Genomic DNA, 21,887 nt, shown 5'->3' on the forward strand with positions numbered 1-21,887 from the left:
GCCTCTTTTCAGACTCACTTGTACTCCCCAATCATTAGACCACATCTGTGAATTCGATTTCATTAGAAAGACCCAAGACGCTATGTCGAGTTCAGATTCCAGAGGAATACAGGGCGTTCCTCCAAACTTGCCCCTCACCAGCCACGGGACTGCGCCATCGAGCTGCTGGCTGGATCTCCCATGCCCAAAGGATGGATCTATCCATCTATCGATTCCAAAACAGGAGGCCATGGGGGATTATTTATCTGAGGCATTGGCTCAGAACTTTATCCGACCATACACTTCCCCTGTCGCTTTCAGATTTTTCTTTGTGGACAAGAAGGACGGAGGTTTGAGACTGTGCATCGACTACCGGACTCTTAATTCCCACAAAAAGAGATTCTCATATCCTGTCCCCCACTGCTACTGTGTTGACCAAACTGGACCTTAGCAGTGCCTTTAATTGAATACGTGTAAGAGCCGGCCATGAGTGGAAAACGTCTTGGTTACGTATGTAACCTCAGTTCCCTGATGGAGGGTACGAGACGTTGTGTCGAGAACGACAGATGCGGGTTCGCCCTTGAGAACCAATCAACTCTGACTACTATAGAAAAGGCCAATGAAATTTGGCGAATGAAATTTGCATGCCGGGCTCCGCCCCCGAATATCCGGTATAAAAGGAAGCCGGCGTGCAGCATTCATTTACCTCTTGTTCTGAAGAGCCTAAGAGCCTCTCACGACTGCAGCATAATACGATACGTGTTTGTGGCATAAGGGACACAACGTCTCGTTCCCTCCATCAGGGAACTGAGGTTACAGACGTAACCAAGACGTTCCCTTTCTGTCGGTCTCTCGATTTGTGTCGAGAACGACAGATGGGGTTGCCTATGGAAAACGCCACAACGCTGTATCGCGTCACAGACTCATGTTTCAGGACTGACTGAGCATTCTCCAGCGCGGCATGTCCCGCTGTTCTCTTTGGTGCGGCACCCTCATCGAGGAGGGGGATGGACACGATCGCTGCATTAGGTGTCTGGGCGTCCAGCACGCTGAAGCAGCGTTCGTTGACACATCTTGCCCGCACTGCGGGCAGATTGTCATTCAGAAGTTGCAATCACGGGTGGCTGTCTTCCTACGGGAACCAGCCACCATTTCGTCTGCTACCCGGGCTGTGACATCAGTGGCTACGGCCCGATGCCTACACACGTTAGCAGCGTTAGTGATATGGGGAACTCTGCGAACGTAAACCCGCCAGCCAAGTGCTCACGGGCCGTTCGCACCCCGATTCGCTCTTCTGAACGTTCCCCAAACGGCGGTGGCGTACCGTCCAGATCCTCAGGCACACACTCGGAAACGATGTGTGACGTAGATGAGATGTTGCTCGCAGCATCGGAGGGAGACTGGCATCTGACTCTGACGAATCCGAGCTCCACCCCCACGGTTGTTGGTAACACCGTCGAGGAGTGCACTCAGCAGTTTTTGACGGTGAAGCAGACCGTGGCAATTAGCCAAATTTTTTCACGCCGTAAGTCGGCCGCCTAGAGGCCTCCCAGATCCCGTGTGACGTCTACTTCCTGGCAACCCAGGACCCCTTCGACATCGGCTCCGGTTCCTTTGCCCCCACAGGCGGGACCCCGGAAGCAGAGGTTGAGGGGGAAACCTCCACCCCGTCAGCAACCTTTTTGCGAGAAGGGACACTGACGGGAAGACCCCAGGGAGAACAACATCGGGCCCGACCTTCACAGCCACGGCTCTGATCGGTCGGTACGAGGCAACTCCTGCCTGGTCACCAAAGCCGGCACTTTTCAGATAATGTATTGTAAGTCGCTTCTGATAGAAGCATCTGCCAAATGCATAAATGTAAGTTAATGAAGTGTGCTCATAATGTAATACATTTCTCATTATTAACTGTCACAGAGATAGTTTTTACACCCTGAAACATACAAATGGCTTGTTTACTTCGCTTGACACATTCAAATTACAGTTCATAATGCCCATAGAACAAATTATGATTTATTGTTGAGGCAACTGTGTGTAGAGGAAGTTTGATGTTGCAGTATTTTTCTGAGCAAGTGAATCAGTGTGTTGGATTGTATCTCTAGATGAATTGCTGGTCTATACTGAGTAGCCCGATTCACAATATTGTTTAGAGAGAAGAGATGTCTCTCTATCTCCAACACCCTGTGTCCAATGCTGCTCCGTCTCCATTCTTTGAGCCTCTCTTTGTGTTGCACTGCTGTGTCTACTGCTGTACAAAACCCACACTCAAACTCTTGGCTTGCCGGATGGAGGCAAAGGCAGAGGATGAAGCACCTAGCTCAGGTACAGCATCTGACTCATTTCAGTTAATCTACATAACCATCTTGTTATGACGTATATTTTAAGAAATGCTTAATGGAAGGGAGAGAGCTGGATGGCAAGATGTCATTTGTAACTGTTAAAAGTACGAGAAAGATAAAGGGGCGGTTTCCCAGACATAGGGATTAGTTTAAACCAGGAGTAGCATAATGTATTTTAAGATATGTCAGTGCAAGTTGTTTTGAGTTTGGATAGCTATTAAATTTATTTCAGTCCAGGACTAAACTAATCCCTGTACAGGAAACCACCCCCAAGTATTTGGAAATAATATAGCATATCAAATGTCAAATCTGTTTTGATGTTAATATTCTGAACTAAAGTGGATACAAAATAAAATGGATAAACTAATGAGCCCAATTGTTACATGGCAATTTTACAAACATCCGTTATCATGCCTTTCAAGTTATAGAAGTTCAAGTTCAAAGTGTCTATTGCATAGCGGTCGGAACCATTGATTTTGCACCCACTCACATATAGCGTATTTCATTCAGCACATAGTGCCGTCAATCAAATCCATACCATTTGAGGAATGTATAATAATTTGAATTCATGATAAATTTTACTCTATTTCGCTTTTTAGCTACAGTCTATAAAATAAAAAACATTTACATTTACATTTAGCCATTTGGCAGACGCTTTTATCCAAAGCGACTTACACTGCTTAATCCTATACATTTTACATAGGTATTTGCAATCCCCTGGGATCGAACCCACAACCTTGCATTGTTTACGCAATGCTCTTACCACTGAGCTAAAGGAAAGGTAAAATGGATTTTGAACATTTTATCATATATTTTCACACTTACATTGTGGCAAAAAGAAATGCATTTACGAGACAAGAATAATTCGAAAAGGTTTTGTTCTGATCTTGCAACATATTTCACATAAAAAAAAATATGAATATTGCATAAATGCTAAAGACCCTTTAGCTTCTTAAATTTACAGGTATGTAAGTGACCAAACTAAAAGTTTTATTTTTGTCTTATCTTTATTTTCTATTCTTAAAATAAGATGTACCAAATAAACAACCAAATTTTCTTAAACAGACAGACAGACACTCAGACAGTTTGTCAGGTTTTGGCAGAGACAAAACAGACAGAATGGTAAGTTTATAAGTTTAATTTGCAGAATGGATCGGTACCACGAAATAGGTGAATATCCGGTAAGATGGAATCCTGACACAGTTATTGGTTAGTCAAATAAATGCGGAACAAGTATGTTTCAAGTTTTTTGAAAGTTGGATGCTGGTAGTTCATTTCACCAAACGGGAACCAAATGAATAAAGGTTTTTGCAAGCATTTGAATCCTCACTGTGATGGAACAACCAGGCGTCGCTCATTTTCAGACCGAAGATGACGGGAGGGGATGTATATTCAATTACATTTATTTAGATAGCGTTTTTCACAATGTGCATTGTTCCAAAGCAGCGTTACAGGAGTAAATACGGAAAACTGAAAAACAAAGTAAGGTAAAACACAGCACAGTGCACGGTGTTTATAGAACAAGCAAGATCATTCTAATAAATAAATGCAGTCTCCAGGTGAGGAAGCCAACACTGCCCTGCTGTGGCGAGGAACCCAAATTCCAATGATGAATAAATGGAGAAAAAACCTTGGGAGAAACCAGGCTTAGCCGGGATGGCCATATCTCATCTGACGTGACTTGTTTTTAGTGTTTGTTTTATAGTCTAGTTAGTCAGTGTTCTTGTCCTTGTTAAAGTTTATATTTTTATCCTGTCCTGTTTTCCCCCCTCGTGGGTTTTTGTTTTGCCTGGTTGTTTAGTCTTGTTATTTGTATAATAAATACCTTTTGTAGTCCTACCGTCTGTGTCTGCCTGCAATTGGGTTCCCACGCCATGTCTCCACCCGAGATTCATGACATTAGTTGCAAACGGCTTCAATAAAATAAGTGTCATGTGTTAAGGGTGGAAAGTTGAAATTTAATTCAAAATATTTATTTTACACGATCCCTGATATCCAACAGAAACGTCTGCTGCCTTATCACATATATCTGTAAGATGTTTAGGATTTAGAATGGATGTAAAACTGCTTCTAAGATGTTTAGTAGACGTTTTTACACAGCAGAGGTTCTCCAGATCTCTAACAAGCGTCTTTGAGACATAGGCTTTCTGCCAGCTGGGTTTCAATTAATCCATTGTAATTATCTTGTTTATTGTTGCTGTTACTAATACACTGCTATGTGGAGCATACAACATGGCAGAATCTTCCCAAAATGCAATGCCCAATTTCTCAAACTCTCATTTTCGGAATTCTGTATACTTGTTTCCTTCGGAGGTCGCAAGTGGCGACTCTGCCCCATTTTGGAGGTTACTGCCCAATATTGGAGTCCACACCACATTTGGGACCGCTCTGGCCTGAAGTTATACCTATTTGACATCCACTAGTGTTAAGTTTCACCTATAGTCGCGCCTATAGCACACCCAGGAAACAGCTGGATACCACGGGGCTGTTGAATGCTTCAGTAGCACAAATCGACGGAAATGTTTACCATCGCTTTGATAAGACAGGATAGGCAGATGGACTCCTGTGTGTGTTCAGTTGAAGAAAGGAAGACATGTACATTTCGAATGGAATGAGGATGATTAAATTATGAGAATTCATTTTTAGCGTGAATTATTACTTTACTCATGGGAGATTTACAGAGGTTAACTATATATAGCATCACCTTCAATTGAGTTTCTTATATTTCCACAGAGCCCATAGAGAGTAAGAGCCGGTTAGATCACATCAGCTCTGAAGATTCTTTCCACCATCCCAATGGGGAGAAAAATTACAGTACTGCAGCATCTCGGAATACAGGTTTGCAGCATGTTCCTTACACTGGACATGAGGGTTAACATCCTTAATTATAATAAATACAGAACTCTTTCATGCAAGAGACATTACACAGCTAAATTGTCAGTTTAAAATAAAGCTTAAAGTGTGCTTAATGGTCTTAAATTTGGTTCCCGTGCAGTGTTTTACTGAGGAGTGCCCTATATCAGTGGCGGCTGCTGATCTTTTAAAGAGGGGAAGCTCATTTTCGGCCTAAATCATTAAAATTGTCCATTTATTTAATACGATCTAATATATAAATATATATATATTTAACTCAACGGGAGGAAATGTGGGAATTATGTTAAACTGAAACAATGAATGTGGTGTGAAATTGTGTGAAATATACGATGAAGATTGCAGCAGTTTTTCTTTCGACTACACATGCAAAATCCGCGATGGGACTGAGTTGGAAATGGAGACACAGAGTGATACGCGTCATAATCTGAAGACCACGCCCACACCAACCTTGCATTGCGAGAAGCTGCCGCCTCCTTGTCATTTATGATATATAAAAAAAAAATGTCTAATAGCTGATATGTGACAATGTGTATAGCAAACAAGCTAAAAAAAAAACAAGAAATACGTTTTTATAAGCTGTCGACCCCCAAAAACGAGCGTTTTAGGACATAAAAGTGGATTAAAAAGAGATGACAGACCCTCCAATCATCACGCAGACGCTGAGCGTCCGTGGGCGGGACATAATCGCAGCATTATCCAATGACCGTCTTGTTTCTAAGCACTGAAAAAAACTGTTTAAAGCAGCCCCATTGAAGTCAATGGACGCTGGGCTTCAACAGAGAAATGCACTGTACGCTACGGGAATGAATGAGAAGGAAATCGAGTCAGCCGACCTAAGTAGCTGATTCTGAACGAAATTGTTTTCGTTCGAGATGAACGTGTTTAACGCATTTTTAGTCAATAAAATGTTAACATAATAGTACATATATTTGACCATTTATTTTTTGACAATTATAGGGGAAGCTGAGCTTCCCTTGCAGTCTTAAAGAAATCGCGTCTGCCCTATATACTGTAAGTGTGTAGTGTCTCTTTGTTCTGAGACTTGTGCAGGCCGTCTGACTGTATTGATCTTTATAGGTCCTTTAAGCAGTGTGTCATCTCTCGAGGTGAACTTTGACCTGTTGGATCTGACAGAGCTCACTGATGTTTCTGACCAGGAAGTTTCCGAGGTTTTTGTTGAATTGGAAAAGGATGAGCACAATGACTTGCCATCAAGTGAGTTTCATTATCCTCACGCTGCATTAATTTCTGGTTTAAGTGATATTCTTAATAAAAAACATATGAAATGTGTCAACGGGAACAGCACTAAAACAAACTATTTTGTAAATCAGAATATTTAGGATGTATCTTGATTTCTACTTTTTAAAGCAATTTCAGGAGAAATATCTCATACAGATACACATGAGACAACATACATGATGGAGCCATGTTTGGCTAAAACTATTTAAGTTAGATCATGTAATTATGTTTTTACACAAATCTCATAGACATCTTTGCTCCAGCCATGTTGTTTTGTTTTTAGAACCTACCCTTTTCATACAATTACACAGAAAGAAACAGAAGGGCAAATGTTACAACATACCCCGTTGCTGGTGGTTATCTTCAGTTAGACACTCTGAATCACACTGCTTTTTAGAAAAAGTAATACACAGAACAACTTAAACAAGACGGCAGAGAACGGCTTATTACTTTGTCCATGGATGAAAATGCATTTAAATAAACAAATGTAGCTATTGCAATGTTAACAGAATGTATTATAAGTAAGAAACATAAGGCTTTGACCAAAACATCTGAGAAAATAATGGCCCTGTTTTACAGACGAGGTTTAGCTTAAGCCAGGACTAGACCTTAATTAAATTAGGATATTTAAGGCACCTTAGAAAAAAACATTAGTGGTTTAAATCTTGAGATAAAACAATGGCACTGACATAAATAAAGTGAGGGAAATAAATACTGTATATGTTTTAACATATTACAAACAATATTTTAAATAATAACAATATTGAAATATAATAAGACATACAGGCCCAGTTTCACAGACAAAGCTTAAAGCTAGTACCAGACTAAAATGAATGTGTGACATGTCTTAACTGAATATAATTTATATAACCCAGAAATAACTTTAAATAAATCAGTGCCATTGTTTTGTCTCAAGATGCTCACCAGTGATGTATTCTTCTAGGCATTTTTATAAAAGCGACATAAATATCTTAGGGATAGTCCTGGCTAAGTCGTGTCTGTGAAACCGGGCCACAGTTTTTTAAGATGTGTCAGGGTAAGTTATATGTAGGTTTTTTTACAGGTCAAACATTCATATTGTCTGGGACTAGTCTTATAGGCATACAGTTGAAAGAAAAAGTATGTGAACCCTTTGGGCTTACTTGGATTTCTTCATAAATTGGTCATAAAATGTGTTCTGATCTTCATCTAAGTCACAACAGTAGAGAAACACAGTCTTCTTAAACTAATACCGCACAAACATTATACGTTTTCATGTTTTTATTGAACACAACATGTAAACATTCATAGTGCAGGGTGGAAAAAGTATGTGAAACCCTAGGCTAATGACTTCTCCAAGAGCTAATTGGAGCCAGGAGTCAGCCAACCTGAGGTCCAATCAATGTGATGAGATTGGATGTGTTGATTAAAGCTGGCCTGTCCAATAAAAAACACACACCAGTTTTGAGTTTGCTGTTCTGAAGAAGCGTTGTCTGATGTGAACCATGCCTCCCACAAAAGAGCTCTCAGAAGACCTACGATCAAGAATTGTTGACTTACATAAAGCTGGAAAGGGCTACAAAAGTATATCTAAAAGCCTTGATGTCCATGTGTCCACGGTAAGACAGATTGTCTACAAATGGAGAAAGTTCAGCACTGTTGCTACACTCCCTAGGCGTGGTCGTCCTGTAAAGATGACTGCAAGAGCACAGCGCAGAATGCTCAATGAGGTGAAGAAGAATCCTAGAGTGTCAGCTAAACACTTACAGAAATCTCTGGCACATGCAAACATTTTTGTTGACAAATCTACAATAAGGAAAACATTAAACAAGAATGGACTTCATGGGAGGACACCACGGAGGAAGCCACTGCTGTCCAAAAAAAACATTGCAGCACGTTTGAAGTTTGCAAAAGAGCACCTGGATGTTCCACAGCACTACTGGCAAAACATTCTGTGGACAGATGAAACCAAAATTGAGTTGTTTGGAAAGAACACACAACGCTATGTGTGGAGAACAAAAGGCACAGCACACCAACATCAAAACCTCATCCCAACTGTGAAATATGGTGGAGGGGGCATCATGGTTTGGGGCTGCTTTGCTGCCTCAGTCCCTGGACGGATTACTGTCATCGATGGAAAAATGAATTCCAAAGTTTATCAAGACATTTTGCAGGAAAACTTAAGACCATCTGTCCGCCAACTGAAGCTTAACAGAGGATGGACGATGCAACAGGACAACGACCCAAAGCATAGAAGTAAATCAACAACAGAATGGCTTCAACAGAAGAAAATACGCCTTCTGGAGTGGCCCAGTCAGAGTCCTGACCTCAACCCGATTGAGATGCTGTGGCATGACCTCAAGAGAGCGATTCACACCAGACATCCCAAGAATATTGCTGAACTGAAACACTTTTGTAAAGAGGAATGGTCCAAAATTTCTCCTGACTGTTGTGCAGGTCTGATCTGCAACTATAGGAAACGTTTTGTTGAGGTTATTGCTGCCAAAGGAGGGTCAACCAGTTATTAAACCCAAAGGTTCACATACTTTTTCCACCCTGCAATATGAATGTTTACATGTTGTGTTCGATAAAAACATGAAAACGTATAATGTTTGTGCGGTATTAGTTTAAGCAGACTGTGTTTCTCTATTGTTGTGACTTAGATGAAGATTAGAACACATTTTATGACCAATTTATGAAGAAATCCAAGTAAGCCCAAAGGGTTCACATACTTTTTCTTTCAACTGTACTTCACCCAAAAATCTTAATTCTGTTATCGATTGCTCACCTTCCAGTTGTTCCAAATCTGTATAACGGTATACATTTCTTTGTTCTGATGAACACAGAGAACGATATTTCTATGAATGCTTATAACCAAACAGGGCTGCGTATCCCGATAATGATGGATCTTAGCAGTGAAGAGCGTTTTCTACGAGCGATTTTGCGAATGTTTTTCATCGGTTCACGTGCGTTTCCCAACAATGCACTTAACGCAATCGCAAGTAGCAAAGCTGTAAGTGCTACTTACGTTTGTCGCTAACCGTTTGACAGGTGCTGAAATGTCACCTTAGCCTACACAGGCTCCCTTTTTGTATCACGTGCTTGTTTTCGAAATGTTTAGGCTAATTCTTTTCACCCGATTTGGATGTGGTAGGTCAATGTTCTGTAATGATATCTTAAACATTTTTTGTGCAATGTGTAGGCCTAATGCTTTTTCTATGTGTAGACAGGACTTATCTACTGTAATTGTGCAATGTATTTAGCACGTTAGAAGGAAAATTAAAAAGTTATAATCAAAGTTAAAAAAAATGTGTAATGTACACATACAGTACCAACACTTTATTAATAATAAGCACAAAGTGTTTGCATTATGAATGTGAACCTTTCAATTATAGAGAACGATAAAAGGAAGAGCTAATCAATCCATTTTCTCAGCTGATCAGGCATTCAGTTTCATTGCCTTCTGCATTTGTTGGGACATATGATAGGCAGTGTGTGATATTTAAGGTTAGTAACAGCATGAAAACCTTAAATCACATAAGTAATTAGAGGACAGTTCACAATAGTCTCAAAGAGGAAATCATGTCTGCACTATAGACCAGCATGAGAAAGACAAAGACACTGACACTGACAACCACCAAGTAAGCATATTGACCATTTCTCTTTTAAACACAACATTTTAACTTTGAATACATGTGAAGTAACTTTAATACAGCAATCCAGCAACAAACATGCATCTCTTGTTAGAACCAAAAACTTGCCCATACTATATATTTTTTATTTTATTATTTATTATTATTATATTAATTTTTATTGATTATTATTGTATGTTCAGTTGTTTAATTTTTATTGGTCTCTATTTTTTATAAATTTAGTTAAGTTATTTAAAATAATTAAACAAACAAAAAAACAAATCAATAAAAACATGACAAGTCACATGTTGGCGTTTAAGTGTAATTCTCTGGTTGTCCTGCAGGTGACCTTCTTACGATGCACTAGAGCAATCGTAGATCTACGATGATTTTCAAGTGCTACTTAAGTCAAAATGCTTTTGTGTTCAGAATATTGTGTTCTGGGGTATTTAGGAAATCAATTAAATGTAGTGTTAATGTCACCCCAAAACGACTCATTCATAGTTCAGCAATGATATTTATGTGTATTGTGCAGGTCGGCACCTGATGCACCATGCTGTCTCCATGCCGTCTCCTTCCTGGAGACATTGCCGTAAAACACAGGCTGCCCGAGAACAAAAGCACTGCAGGGATGCTGAAACTTTACAAGACTGAGACATACAACAGCTCCATTTGATTCGAACACATGCAACTGAAAATGATCAAGATGTAATATAGTACAGTGATATGTAAGAACTGAGAGTGACACATGATATAACATGCTGAATGTACTTGGAAATACATTTTAGGAAACCTGTTTATATCAGTGAACAAGATGAGAATAAAATGGTCTTTTGAAGAAAGAACAGAAAGAGACAAAGCGTGGCATGTTAACTAATTCGATTGATTGATTTATATTTATTTTAATTAGATTTTTAGATTTAGAGTAATGTTGGAATGATGCATTTTTATTAAATATGAAACTACTACATGATTATAATTTATATTAACAATTGCTACTTCAGTCAAATATTGCTGTAATAAATGTTGCCTTGGGATGAACGGATTAAAGATTATTATTATTATTATAGTATATTGTGGTTTTCTTACATTTCTTTTATATTTGTGCTATTTTAAGAGTTACAGAGTTTTCACCTATAATAAGCTTACTGATATGAATAGAACCTGCTTGTTTAAAGACAGTAATGAACAGCCAAGACACTAGTAACATAATTTATTTCAAAACACATTTCATTCGGACAAAACAGAAATGGCAGATTTATTACTTGTTCAGGTGACATTTTATCAGCTGACTTATAGGACTGACCTCTTACTTACATGTCTATATATGATGACAGATCCATTCTGATGTAGTGATCACAGACAACCAATATGATCACATTCATCAAAGCAGCAAAGGCCGAAGTACAACTCGTGTAAAGAATTTAACTTCGCAAGAAATCTGCAGTTTTATGTTTTCAACCGAGATAGCGATAGAGAAGCAAGTAACGGAATGCAGCTTTAATAATTCTGAATACGTACAGACTGCAGCTGTATTTAGTCTTTGCTTCATCTTGCTTATTCCTGTTCTGTACACACGCAGTTCATTCATTTATGGGAATAACAGTTGAGTTCTATCCTGAATCAACTTTCGAAAAACGCAGGTATTAACAAGCACATTTTGAAAAAATCTAGGCAGTGACTACGGCAGGGCTAGTCAACTCAGGGGAAGTGAGCTGTATAGTTCAGTTCCAACCCATATCCAAAACACCTGTTTATCATTTTCAAGTCGTCCTGAATACTTTGATTAGCTTGGTCAGGTGTGTTTGTGGTTAGCCTTGGTGTTCAGGAACCAAACTGTAGTTGTTAATAACGCATTAAAACATGGATCAGAAATGTGTCTTCATCTGTATGCGTGTTGCAAGAAAATAACAGTAAAAAACTATTTTTTCATTCTGACAAGGGAATAGCAGCTCTCTTTACGAGCCCTGCGGTTATCTCTGTAACAAAAACAAATAACAGAAATAAAAGAGTGGTGATTGTTCCAAGTGGTTTAATTTGTGCTTTATGTAATGATCCACATATTTCTGGAAAAAAATACGGTTCCAGGTCGACAATTCATAATAACATGATAATTATATATTATTTTACAACAAATAATTATAATTGTAGTACAGAACATTTCATTTTCTGATGTTTCTGACATTCCAGAAATGACATTTGCACATTCGCAGTACAAATGGGGTTATTGGGATTTTGGACATAATTTGACCAGTGGTTCTCCACAAATGAATGAGTAGATTAAAAGTGGTTGATCTTATATAATAAGTCATGTTGAAGAATATTATAGTCTATAAGTGCTTTCTAGGGAAATTCCACTAAACATGAACTATAACAAAACAAAGACTGAGTACTGTAACACTTCCTTCAGTGCAGACCTTGACAAGATTCAATCCTCAAGAATAAATAAACTGTAGATCACAGCACAGAGAACACACGACTAAGGACAAAAGTTTGGCTGCGAGGATGTTTGTGACCTGGTTGATTCATCAGGCTCATCTATGGGTTCAGAGACTCCTCATGTTTGCGTTCCAGCATTCTCACACAGCGTGGACATGTAGTAGAGTTATCATAGTAACAATCCCTGAACAGCATGAAAAAGCCAACATAACACAGTTAATCTAAACATACATTGACATTTATTTCATTAAGGCAAACAAGTGTAGAATCTAATGTAAAGTGGCCATATACATATGATTGTCAACAGACCTGTGGAAAACAGCAGTGCATTCATGACAGACAGAGGTGTGACTGTCAAATGGAAAGAGAATATCACCCTCTTTACACAGTTCACACATAAAACCTTTGGCTTGGCATTTCTAATAGCAAAGAGATAAAGAAAGGTGACAGAACATGTCATTAGATAACATATTTAATTTATGAATTCAATCGTTTTTATTTTCATTCTAGTTCACATGTGTGCTTCTCACCTCACAATCCAGTTTTATATGTTTGGCAAAGGTTGTGTGAATCTCAGTGAGGGAGCAACTGAGACGCCCGCTGGAGGTGTCAATCAGGTCCTGTAAACTGTACATGTCATCATTCTCAACAAAGTGCTGGCGGTCCTGAAGCTGTGACATAATCGAAATTGTAAGAACAATAATTGTATTTTTAAGCGATGTTATTGTCAAATCATGTAGATTTCAACATTTCTAATAGTTTATACAAATCCACAGGTGCTGTGATGATATTGTAAGTTGCCTATGAATCCTACATGCTCACATTGCATGATTGTTAACATGGAATTTTGCCTTCCTGTTTTATACCACTTCTAAGGAATTATGGGTCATGTAGAATTAAAACAACTTTTATTTTCTAGTGAGGAAAGGTTATAGTTTGTAGTGTTTATTTTAGTATTAATTAACATTTAACATAGTACATTAACATTTATTCATGTAGCAGATGGTCTTATCCAAATCAACTATACACCCCTTTTTGGCCGACGTCACGCTTACATCACGGCGTTAGATGGAGGCATTACAAAAGGGAAAACTGGAGGGGGCCAATACAAACCAGCACAGACTCGGCTACATAAAGAGTTTAAAATCTATATAAGAGGATGCTATTTCCCCGTGGTTGTTAAATGGTTTAAATGGATAGAAATTCAAATTCCTCTTTCTTGTATCGGTGCTGAAGTGACCTTTAGGTGCAGGATCATAAACTGGGTGGCCCAAATATATATAGAAATAGTTAAATAAATTGTGACCCTCGATCACAAAGCCAGTCTTAAGTTGAACGGGAAAAAATTTAGTAAAAGACAAAAATACATTGTATGGGTCAAAATTATAGATTTTTCTTTATTATTTCTCCTGACATATTTCTGGTCCACATCCTCACAGTTAATCTACTTTTAAACATATTCTCACGTCGAAGCTGATAGCCTGGTGGTAGTGTTCCGACATATGGCGCTGTTGCGCACAGGGTGAACCGAGTTTGAGTTCCGGCTTGTGGTACTTTCCCAAACCCAAACCCTCTCTCAACCAATTTTCTTCCTACAACTAGACTCCCATCTGATCTATCTGTAATACTGATAACAGTAATTATTTACCTGTAAGGGATGAATTTAACTTACTGTGATAATGTAAAAGGTAGATTAATCTGTCAATTTGTCTAGAATATCTAGAAAACAAACATAAACTAGGACAGATTGAGAATTGAAGTAAAACGGGAGTATAAATCCATACCAGGATGTAATCATGATGGTAACTATGGTGACAGAACTGACAAGAAGGTTGACAAGACATGATAAAAGGCAACTTGGTTCAAATGACCTGATCTGATTTTTCCTCTTATGTGGCTCCAACTGCATATGACCGAGAAACGTGTAAGCAGGAAATATGCACATGGATTCTGAACTCAATTGCTATGTGAAAATAAACTGGAAATGAATGGCACACACATATTTGCATCTGCACTGTCGCCTGATGGATCGGATAATGCGAGTGTCAAGAGTAAGCGGTCTTGAACAATGTTAGACACCGACTGTGATCACACCACTCCTTTCAAGACAATTTCTTTTCTGGCACATTTACATTATTGAGTCTTCAATGGTGCAAAGTTTTGCTGCTCAGTGAAATCTCTACCCACAATATCTGGCCGTTTTTACTTTCTTGACAGCGTAAGCTTTTCAGAGTCAGCAAGTCTACATTGGATTGTTTCACCAGGTGTATAGTGTAAATGCAGATATCATTTTTAAAATGCTGACCTTGGTGTTTAGGGACTTATTCCCAAACTCACCTGCAGCAGTAGTCGATCCTCCATGGCCTCCTTACAGGTGATGAAATATGGCTTCATGAGTAAGATGTCTTGACGTAACTTCTGCAGTGATAGAAATATCATAGGATTGATTTCATTGGATATCTTTTTTTAATGTGCAACGAATACACCTTGCCCATAAAAACGAAGTAAAAAGCAATGAATCTACAATAGCAAAATTTCTGTCTCGCTCTTTATTTTCATCAAGACTTGGAAAAATAAGAGGATTATTGAAAAAGAAGGTTTATTTTTTAATTAGTCCTGCCCTGAGCAAGTTATTTCACTTAATAAAAGTTAACAAAGTTCATTCTAAAATGTGAATTTTTGAACCACCAAAAAAAGACAATTCCCTTGCAGATGTAATACTTATACTTTTTTTATTATCTTGTAGCAAAGTACTCTATTAAACCAGTCTCTCATTACATTCCTGTAGTGACATTAGCTTTTGTTTTACTCAGAGAAGATGCAGCAGCAGTTTAAACTGGGTCATCTCACCTCACTCTCTTAAGGACTGTTATATTTGCATTATATCAATTATATTCCATTTTCGTTTTACTTTTGATTTAAGATAGATATAGATTTATTTTCAATTTATTTATTCACGCATTCAATGTGCCAACCTGAGGGCGCTATGTACGCCCAATGTTGTCTGTCAATCTGCGTAACACAGTGCTGTGGAAAGTTTCAAAATATTACATTAAATAAATTGTGAATAAAAATAGATAATATTATGATGATCATTATTACCGTTATATTCAAAATTAAGGTACAAAGCAGTTTCTAACAGATACAGATCTCTGATGCGAACAGGAATACATCATCATTCAAACATTCCGAAAACTGAAAAACTTCAGACACAGTATGCTCAAATAGGCAACCCTCCCCCAAACTCACAGCAAAAGTGAATTACTGCAACAGATAAGACTTTGGATTCTGGGAGCATGTTTTTGTTTTCGCGAAACCATTGGTATCTAGCTAGAATTTCTGTGTTTCTTAACACCCTAAAAAACAATTAAAACTCTTAAGGCACATTTACTCACAAGAGTAATGATAACTAATACAATTATTCTTGAAATGAACGTTGTTGAAAAGAAACTTATCTAGCAGTGGTGTAATACAACTTATACAACAGTTCTCTGGTTCTTGAATCTGATTGGGTGAGAGCCATGTGATATTCCACAAGGATCACCACTAGAACTGACTGTTGAACAGCTTCACTGACTATTTGTATCACTCCGCCACTAAACTAACTCTGACTATGCTGTCCTCGCAACTACGTTACTCTAAAGAAGTTAGACAGCAAGCTAACAAGCAAACAAACACACACACACACACACACACACAGAGCAGTTTATCCTTTCCAGAATGTTTACTTCTGTGATGCTTTCTAATTGTTTTCTAAAACAGGCATACAATAAACAAGATAATTGGACGACAGTATCATATTATGCATTTAACTTCCAAGAATCAATGTTATGTTAACACATAATATGAATGCTTTCAGATAGTACATAAACTCACAGGCATATATTTCTCCAAGGCAAAGATTGTTCACGTGGTGAACCGAACCCAATGCTGTACAATGATTGGGATCTAAATCTCAACACTGCATGTATTGAATAACAAATTTCAAAACTGGAAACGGCCACTAGGTGGCGACTATTCCTCATGATAATGGAACACAACCTTAAATTAGTACAAGTGGTAGTAGTACCTGACAAGAAGGCTGTGAAGAGAGCATGCACGGCTGTTGGGTGTTTAGCCTGCTCTGTTCTGAACTGAAGTGAGGTTAGCTGCAGCTAATGTTATTTCTACACACAGCAATATAAACAAAGGTGCATGTTCACTGCTTGAATGGATCATTGGTCGGTATTTTTATGTTTTTGATAGTGGTGGGCATAGATTATTTTTTTTAATCTAGATTAATCTAGATTAAAATGGCTCATTTGAATTCTGCCGAAGGCATTCAGAATATGTGTGCTACTCAAATAATGACTAAAAGTAAGTCTTTGAGAACGGGTGTCTCAAGCCAGGTGGCACATTAGACCAGGGGCTCATCTCCTGTTTCCAAAATGCATCACAAACTGCTTGAGAAAGCTGTTCTACTATGATAATTGGTGATGAAAATTAAATTATGTTCAATAAGATGAACTTGTGTTTACTTCCGCATTAGCTAAGGGATGATTTGCGTTTAGGTGGTACTTGAGACTGGAAGAGCCCCTACAGTACATTTACATTTAGTCATTTAGCAGACGCTTTTATCCAAAGCGACTTACAAAGAGTGAGGGAGCAACAAGCGATATGTCATACAGGAGCCATAATACATTAGATCTCAATACAAAGTTACTGGTTTCAACTAAAGCTAGACCACTACCTGTTGAGAGAAAGTTTTTTTTTTAAACCAATTCCGCATTGCACAAGGTGCAAACAACGTTAGTCTTGTCGATGTTTCTATTGGGAAGCTTCTTAAAAATTAATATTCCCTGAAGCAAACCCGGCGGCTTCATAGCTGCATCCATGTTAGCACGTCACGTTTAATGCGGTAATTTCACAGTAACGTTATGTTGTGTTCAGACCAAACGCGAATGGCGTGTCAAGCGCGAGTGATTTATATGTTAATGCAAAGAGCCAATAGACCTACTTGCGGCGCGAATGAAGCCCTGGTTATGAGATGATGAGGCGGCTTCTGCTTCCGCGAATGACGCGAATCACGCGAGTTGAAACATCTCGTTCTCGCCCCGTACAGTGCAGTTAAGCTGGTATACATCCGCGCTAAAATATCAAGGTGAAAGTCATCATAGCTTGCGTAGTATAGACCCAGCTCCCAACCCAACTTTGAGAATAGATTAACGGCGACATTTTTTTTATCGCACGATAAGAGTCTCACTGCGTTAACGCCGTTAACGCTGTTAACGGCCCACCACTAGTTTTTGACTAAAACACTTTGAAGTATAAGTAGTACAGTTTTTACAGGAGTGTGCCTTAAAACAGTTTTCAAAACACTGGTTAAACAGGCTCATTCTGATTTTCTCATCCTCTGAATTGTACTTAACTTGCTCTCTTTAATATCATTTATATTCAGAAGAGGGTTAGAACAGAATTATACTTTTAATACTACAAAAAAGATCTACAACGGCAAAGACTGCAACGGCAGCAGCAACATTCCCAGTAGTCTACTCAACATCAGCTGCTCCCTGAAGGTTATAGCAGTGTTTTAAAGCATATTGCCTACATCTTTACATTTACATCTTTATGCATTTGGCAGACGCTTTTATCCAAAGCGACTTACATTGCATTGCCCTATACATACTTAAGTATGTCCAATCCCCTGGGATCGAACCCACAACTTTGCGTTGTTAACGAAATGCTCTTACAGGAAACTACTTACAGGAGCTACAGGAAAGCGTACAATGCAATATGTCAAGACATGTTTATTTCTAATAGTGACCATGTTATACACAGTTAAATAACAGCTGGTATTCTGTATAACAGAGAGGAAACCTTAACGGGACATTTCTTTTTCCTACTATGGCAGTGAATGTTGTTGTTTTCAACAGAACAAAAACATTTATACAGGTTTGGACTAACCTGAAGGTGATTAAATGATGAATTTTAACTTTTGGGTGAACTATACCTAAAAGGTTTGGACAGTTTTTTTTCAATTCAGTTTCAAATCCCGTATTTATCAAAACTGCATCATGGCATTTGCTGCTGTATCAATAGAGAAGCATCCGTATTGATACATGTATCAGCAAGGAATGAATAACCATATACAGTATTGCTGTATTGATGTTGTGAGCACAGCCCTATTTTAAGGCTTGTTCCATGTGCCCCTTTTATACTTTGAGCACCTGCCCAATGAAAGGTCTCTGACCGGCTCTGCTCCTACTCGAGCAATATTGCATTCATATGTTTGACTAAATGTAAACGTATATGATGATCTTTACCGATTGTTTGACGAATAACCTGCTGGTGTACTCCACATCTTATAAAATACATATTTGTTGTAACTTTGATAAACAATATTTTATTATTGCTCAAGTATCGTTGAATTTTCACTTCTCTGGTATTGAGCGAGTTAAATAACTTCACGCCTCTGACTGGTTTATGCAGGACTGCACATGATCACGATCCATCCGCTCACAGCCGTTTTAATTGTTCAAATAAATGTTGATGTTGAGTGAAGTCAATTTTTGTTAATACTCACTCTGATTTCCACCAATTCTTCCACAAAATTAAAGAGCAGAGGGTTTATCTCCTTCAGTCTGAGCACAGGTCTGGACATCATCAGAGTCAGATAGCGCATGGATGAACGACACACCTGACAACACACACACACACACACTATAACCAAACTTTCTTAAACATTCTTGAACAAAGTAAAACAGTTTAATTTAACTATTGCTTAAGACTATGCATATGATGTGCACCTTTTAACATGTACGTCCAACTACATGCAATAGGTACTAATAAATAATGCAATAGCTCATGGTGTGGATAGAGTGTGGTAGTGGTTTTGTTTAAAAAGAGAGGAAAAAATGCTTTTATAGTCTTTTCTTAGTGAATACATTCCACTCTGGTTAAACATAGAACTTTGACTACAGTGAATCAACAGGGAATGAATGAATGCTTTCTTGCTATTGTAACAAGATGTGTTGGCTTAATGAGGTACTAGACACAACAATGTAAAGAGGGTTTTCTTTAAATACCGTTAATGTACTTTCTTCTTTTAATTTAAAAAACACCGATATTTGCTAGCCATGGGCCACATAATCTACACTGTTAAACCTTGCTGTAAATTTCAGGGTAAATAACTTTAAAATAGGCAGTGTTTAGCAGTAACATTGGGAAACAGTATTTTACTGAAACATGAGATGCATTTCTGTAGTGCAATAATATATTACAGTTAATTACTATATAAACACATTACAGATAACAGCTGTAATATTCAGCTGTAAAATACAGCCTTTTTTACTACACTGTCACTAATTGCAGCACTATTTATTGCCAAGAGTAAGATTTTCAGGTAGAAAACAAAGATTTATGCATTAACACACATGTATGTGCACTGACTGCTTAATTCTTAACGCAAAGGTGTTGCCCCTTTAAGGGCAACCAGGTGTGTGTGATCTCTGAGTTTATGTTCTTTTGCTTGTGCTGTGTTAATTATCTTAGTGACTGGATTTTCATGGTTTAAAACTTAAAATGGAATCCCCAACAATGAGTGAGTAAACATTTCAAATATTTAGAAGTTTTTTTTTAAATATCCTGCAAATGTAGGTAAAGTTAATCATTTCTTACTATGTGCTCCGTATCTTTTGGTTCAAAAAAGCTACCTGTTAGCTAGCTTTTAGCATCTCACAACTTTCAGTATCCCATAGTGTTGAACATTATTTTTTATCAGCAGCTGACCCCAACCGCTTGTTTCTTTATTTTTCCTGTTTATTTTTTATTGAGTAGTAACATTACCCACAATGTACAGATGTAAACTGTGCGATTTGCCTTTCTGCCAACTCTGCCTTTTTATATACATTACTGCAAATTTTCAGTTTGACCGTGGAATGCAGCAGTGCCCTTGTATGTTTAAGAAATTCTCCTCATTAAGGTCACATATGCACAGAAACCACAGGCAGTCACAAACACAAGACACACATAGGCATCCACAGGCTGTATTCCAATGTCAGCTTCCAGGGTGTGAATTTGTGGCTAGTAATTTTTCACCGTTGAAGGTTTCTTGAAATATTTAATAATACAATTATTTTAACGCATAAAGAGGTAATTCAATTCAATTGTGCTGGGTTACTACCAGTTTGGAATAACATACTAAACCAAATCTACAAATGATTGGTATTGTTTTTGTTTTGATTATTTATGTTTTTTTAATACTTTTTATTTCATTTAAAGAATTGCCCATTTTCTATGTATTTGAGTGTGTTTGTATAAAATTGTAAGTGAATATTTTAGTTTTTTGGTTACATGTATTGTTGTGACTACTATTTAATTTGCAAAGTTGTGTTGAAAATATGTTTAATGAATTGATACGTGACAAAATTTCTGTTGTTTATTTATATATTTTTTTATATTGAAAAAGAATGTATTTGTTAAGATTTTGACTGATCTTTGCCATATATGTCTATATACACACCCATACAATACAGTGTTATTATTTTCTATATTTTCCTTTTATTTTGTTTATACTTATTTATACTTTGCTATACACTAGCAGTGGATGTTTTATTTCAGAATAACATTCAGTTTTGTTGAATTATGTGATTTGTTTAATTGTCGTATGTAATTATGGTTCCCTTTCTGTCGGTCTCTCGACGTTGTGTCGAGAACGACAGATGGGGTTCGCCCTTGAGAACCAATCAACTCTGACTACTATAGAAAAGGCCAATGAAATTTGGCGAATGAAATTTGCATGCCGGGCTCCGCCCCCGGATATCCGGTATAAAAGGAAGCCGGCGTGCAGCATTCATTTACCTTTTGTTCTTCAGAGCCTTCGCTCATGACTACGAACTGAACGAATTCAATGAATTCTTCGTCTTCTTCTACTGGCGGATCTACGACGTGTAGCAGCGGATCGTCCCTACCTGCAGCGACCTTCCCCTGGGCGTCTCGGCAGTTCCGAGGGTGTGAGATTTATCTAAAAGTCCTTTTCAGGACTGACTGAGCATTCTCCAGCGCAGCTGTTCTCTTTGGTGCGGAAAGGAATGGATACGATCGCTGCATTAGGTGTGTGGGCGTCCAGCACACTGAAGCAGCGTTCGTTGACACATCTGCCCGCACTGCGGGTAGATTGTCATTCAGAAGTTGCGGTCACGGGTGGCTGTCTTCCTACGGGAACCAGCCACCATTTCGTTTGCTACCAGGGCTGTGACATCTGTGGCTACGGCCCTGATGACCACCCATGTTAGCAGCGTTAGTGATATGGGGAACTCTGCGAACGTAAACCCGCCAGCTAAGTGCTCACGGGCCGATCGCACCCCGATTCGCTTTTCTGAACGTTCCCCAACCGGCGGTGGCATACCGTCCGGATTCTCACGCACAC

General features: G+C 38.4%; 2 protein-coding genes across 4 annotated transcripts in view; one reads left to right on the forward strand and one right to left on the reverse strand.

Annotated features, from left to right (window-relative positions):
- Positions 1-2,170: 2,170 nt before the first annotated feature.
- Positions 2,171-11,078, forward strand: LOC130435755 (dysbindin domain-containing protein 1-like). Its single transcript, XM_056766577.1, has 4 exons — positions 2,171-2,301; positions 5,052-5,156; positions 6,270-6,407; positions 10,578-11,078. Exons 1-4 carry the CDS (start codon positions 2,265-2,267, stop codon positions 10,694-10,696), a joined length of 399 nt encoding a protein of 132 aa, XP_056622555.1. The 5' UTR covers positions 2,171-2,264; the 3' UTR covers positions 10,697-11,078.
- A 162-nt stretch (positions 11,079-11,240) lies between these two features.
- def8 (differentially expressed in FDCP 8 homolog) overlaps positions 11,241-21,887 on the reverse strand; it is a 39,914-nt gene continuing 29,267 nt past the window's right edge. For all 3 annotated transcript variants that reach the window (XM_056765888.1, XM_056765891.1, XM_056765890.1), the window contains 5 exons: positions 19,044-19,157; positions 14,819-14,899; positions 13,012-13,152; positions 12,791-12,900; positions 11,241-12,665 (listed from right to left, as the gene is read on the reverse strand). In XM_056765888.1, the coding sequence (XP_056621866.1) occupies positions 12,581-12,665; positions 12,791-12,900; positions 13,012-13,152; positions 14,819-14,899; positions 19,044-19,157 (531 nt within the window). In that variant the 3' untranslated portion in view covers positions 11,241-12,580. The remainder of the gene's footprint in view (positions 12,666-12,790; positions 12,901-13,011; positions 13,153-14,818; positions 14,900-19,043; positions 19,158-21,887) is intronic.

The sequence above is a fragment of the Triplophysa dalaica genome, chromosome 14 (assembly GCF_015846415.1).
Source record: "Triplophysa dalaica isolate WHDGS20190420 chromosome 14, ASM1584641v1, whole genome shotgun sequence".
NCBI lineage: Eukaryota > Metazoa > Chordata > Actinopteri > Cypriniformes > Nemacheilidae > Triplophysa > Triplophysa dalaica.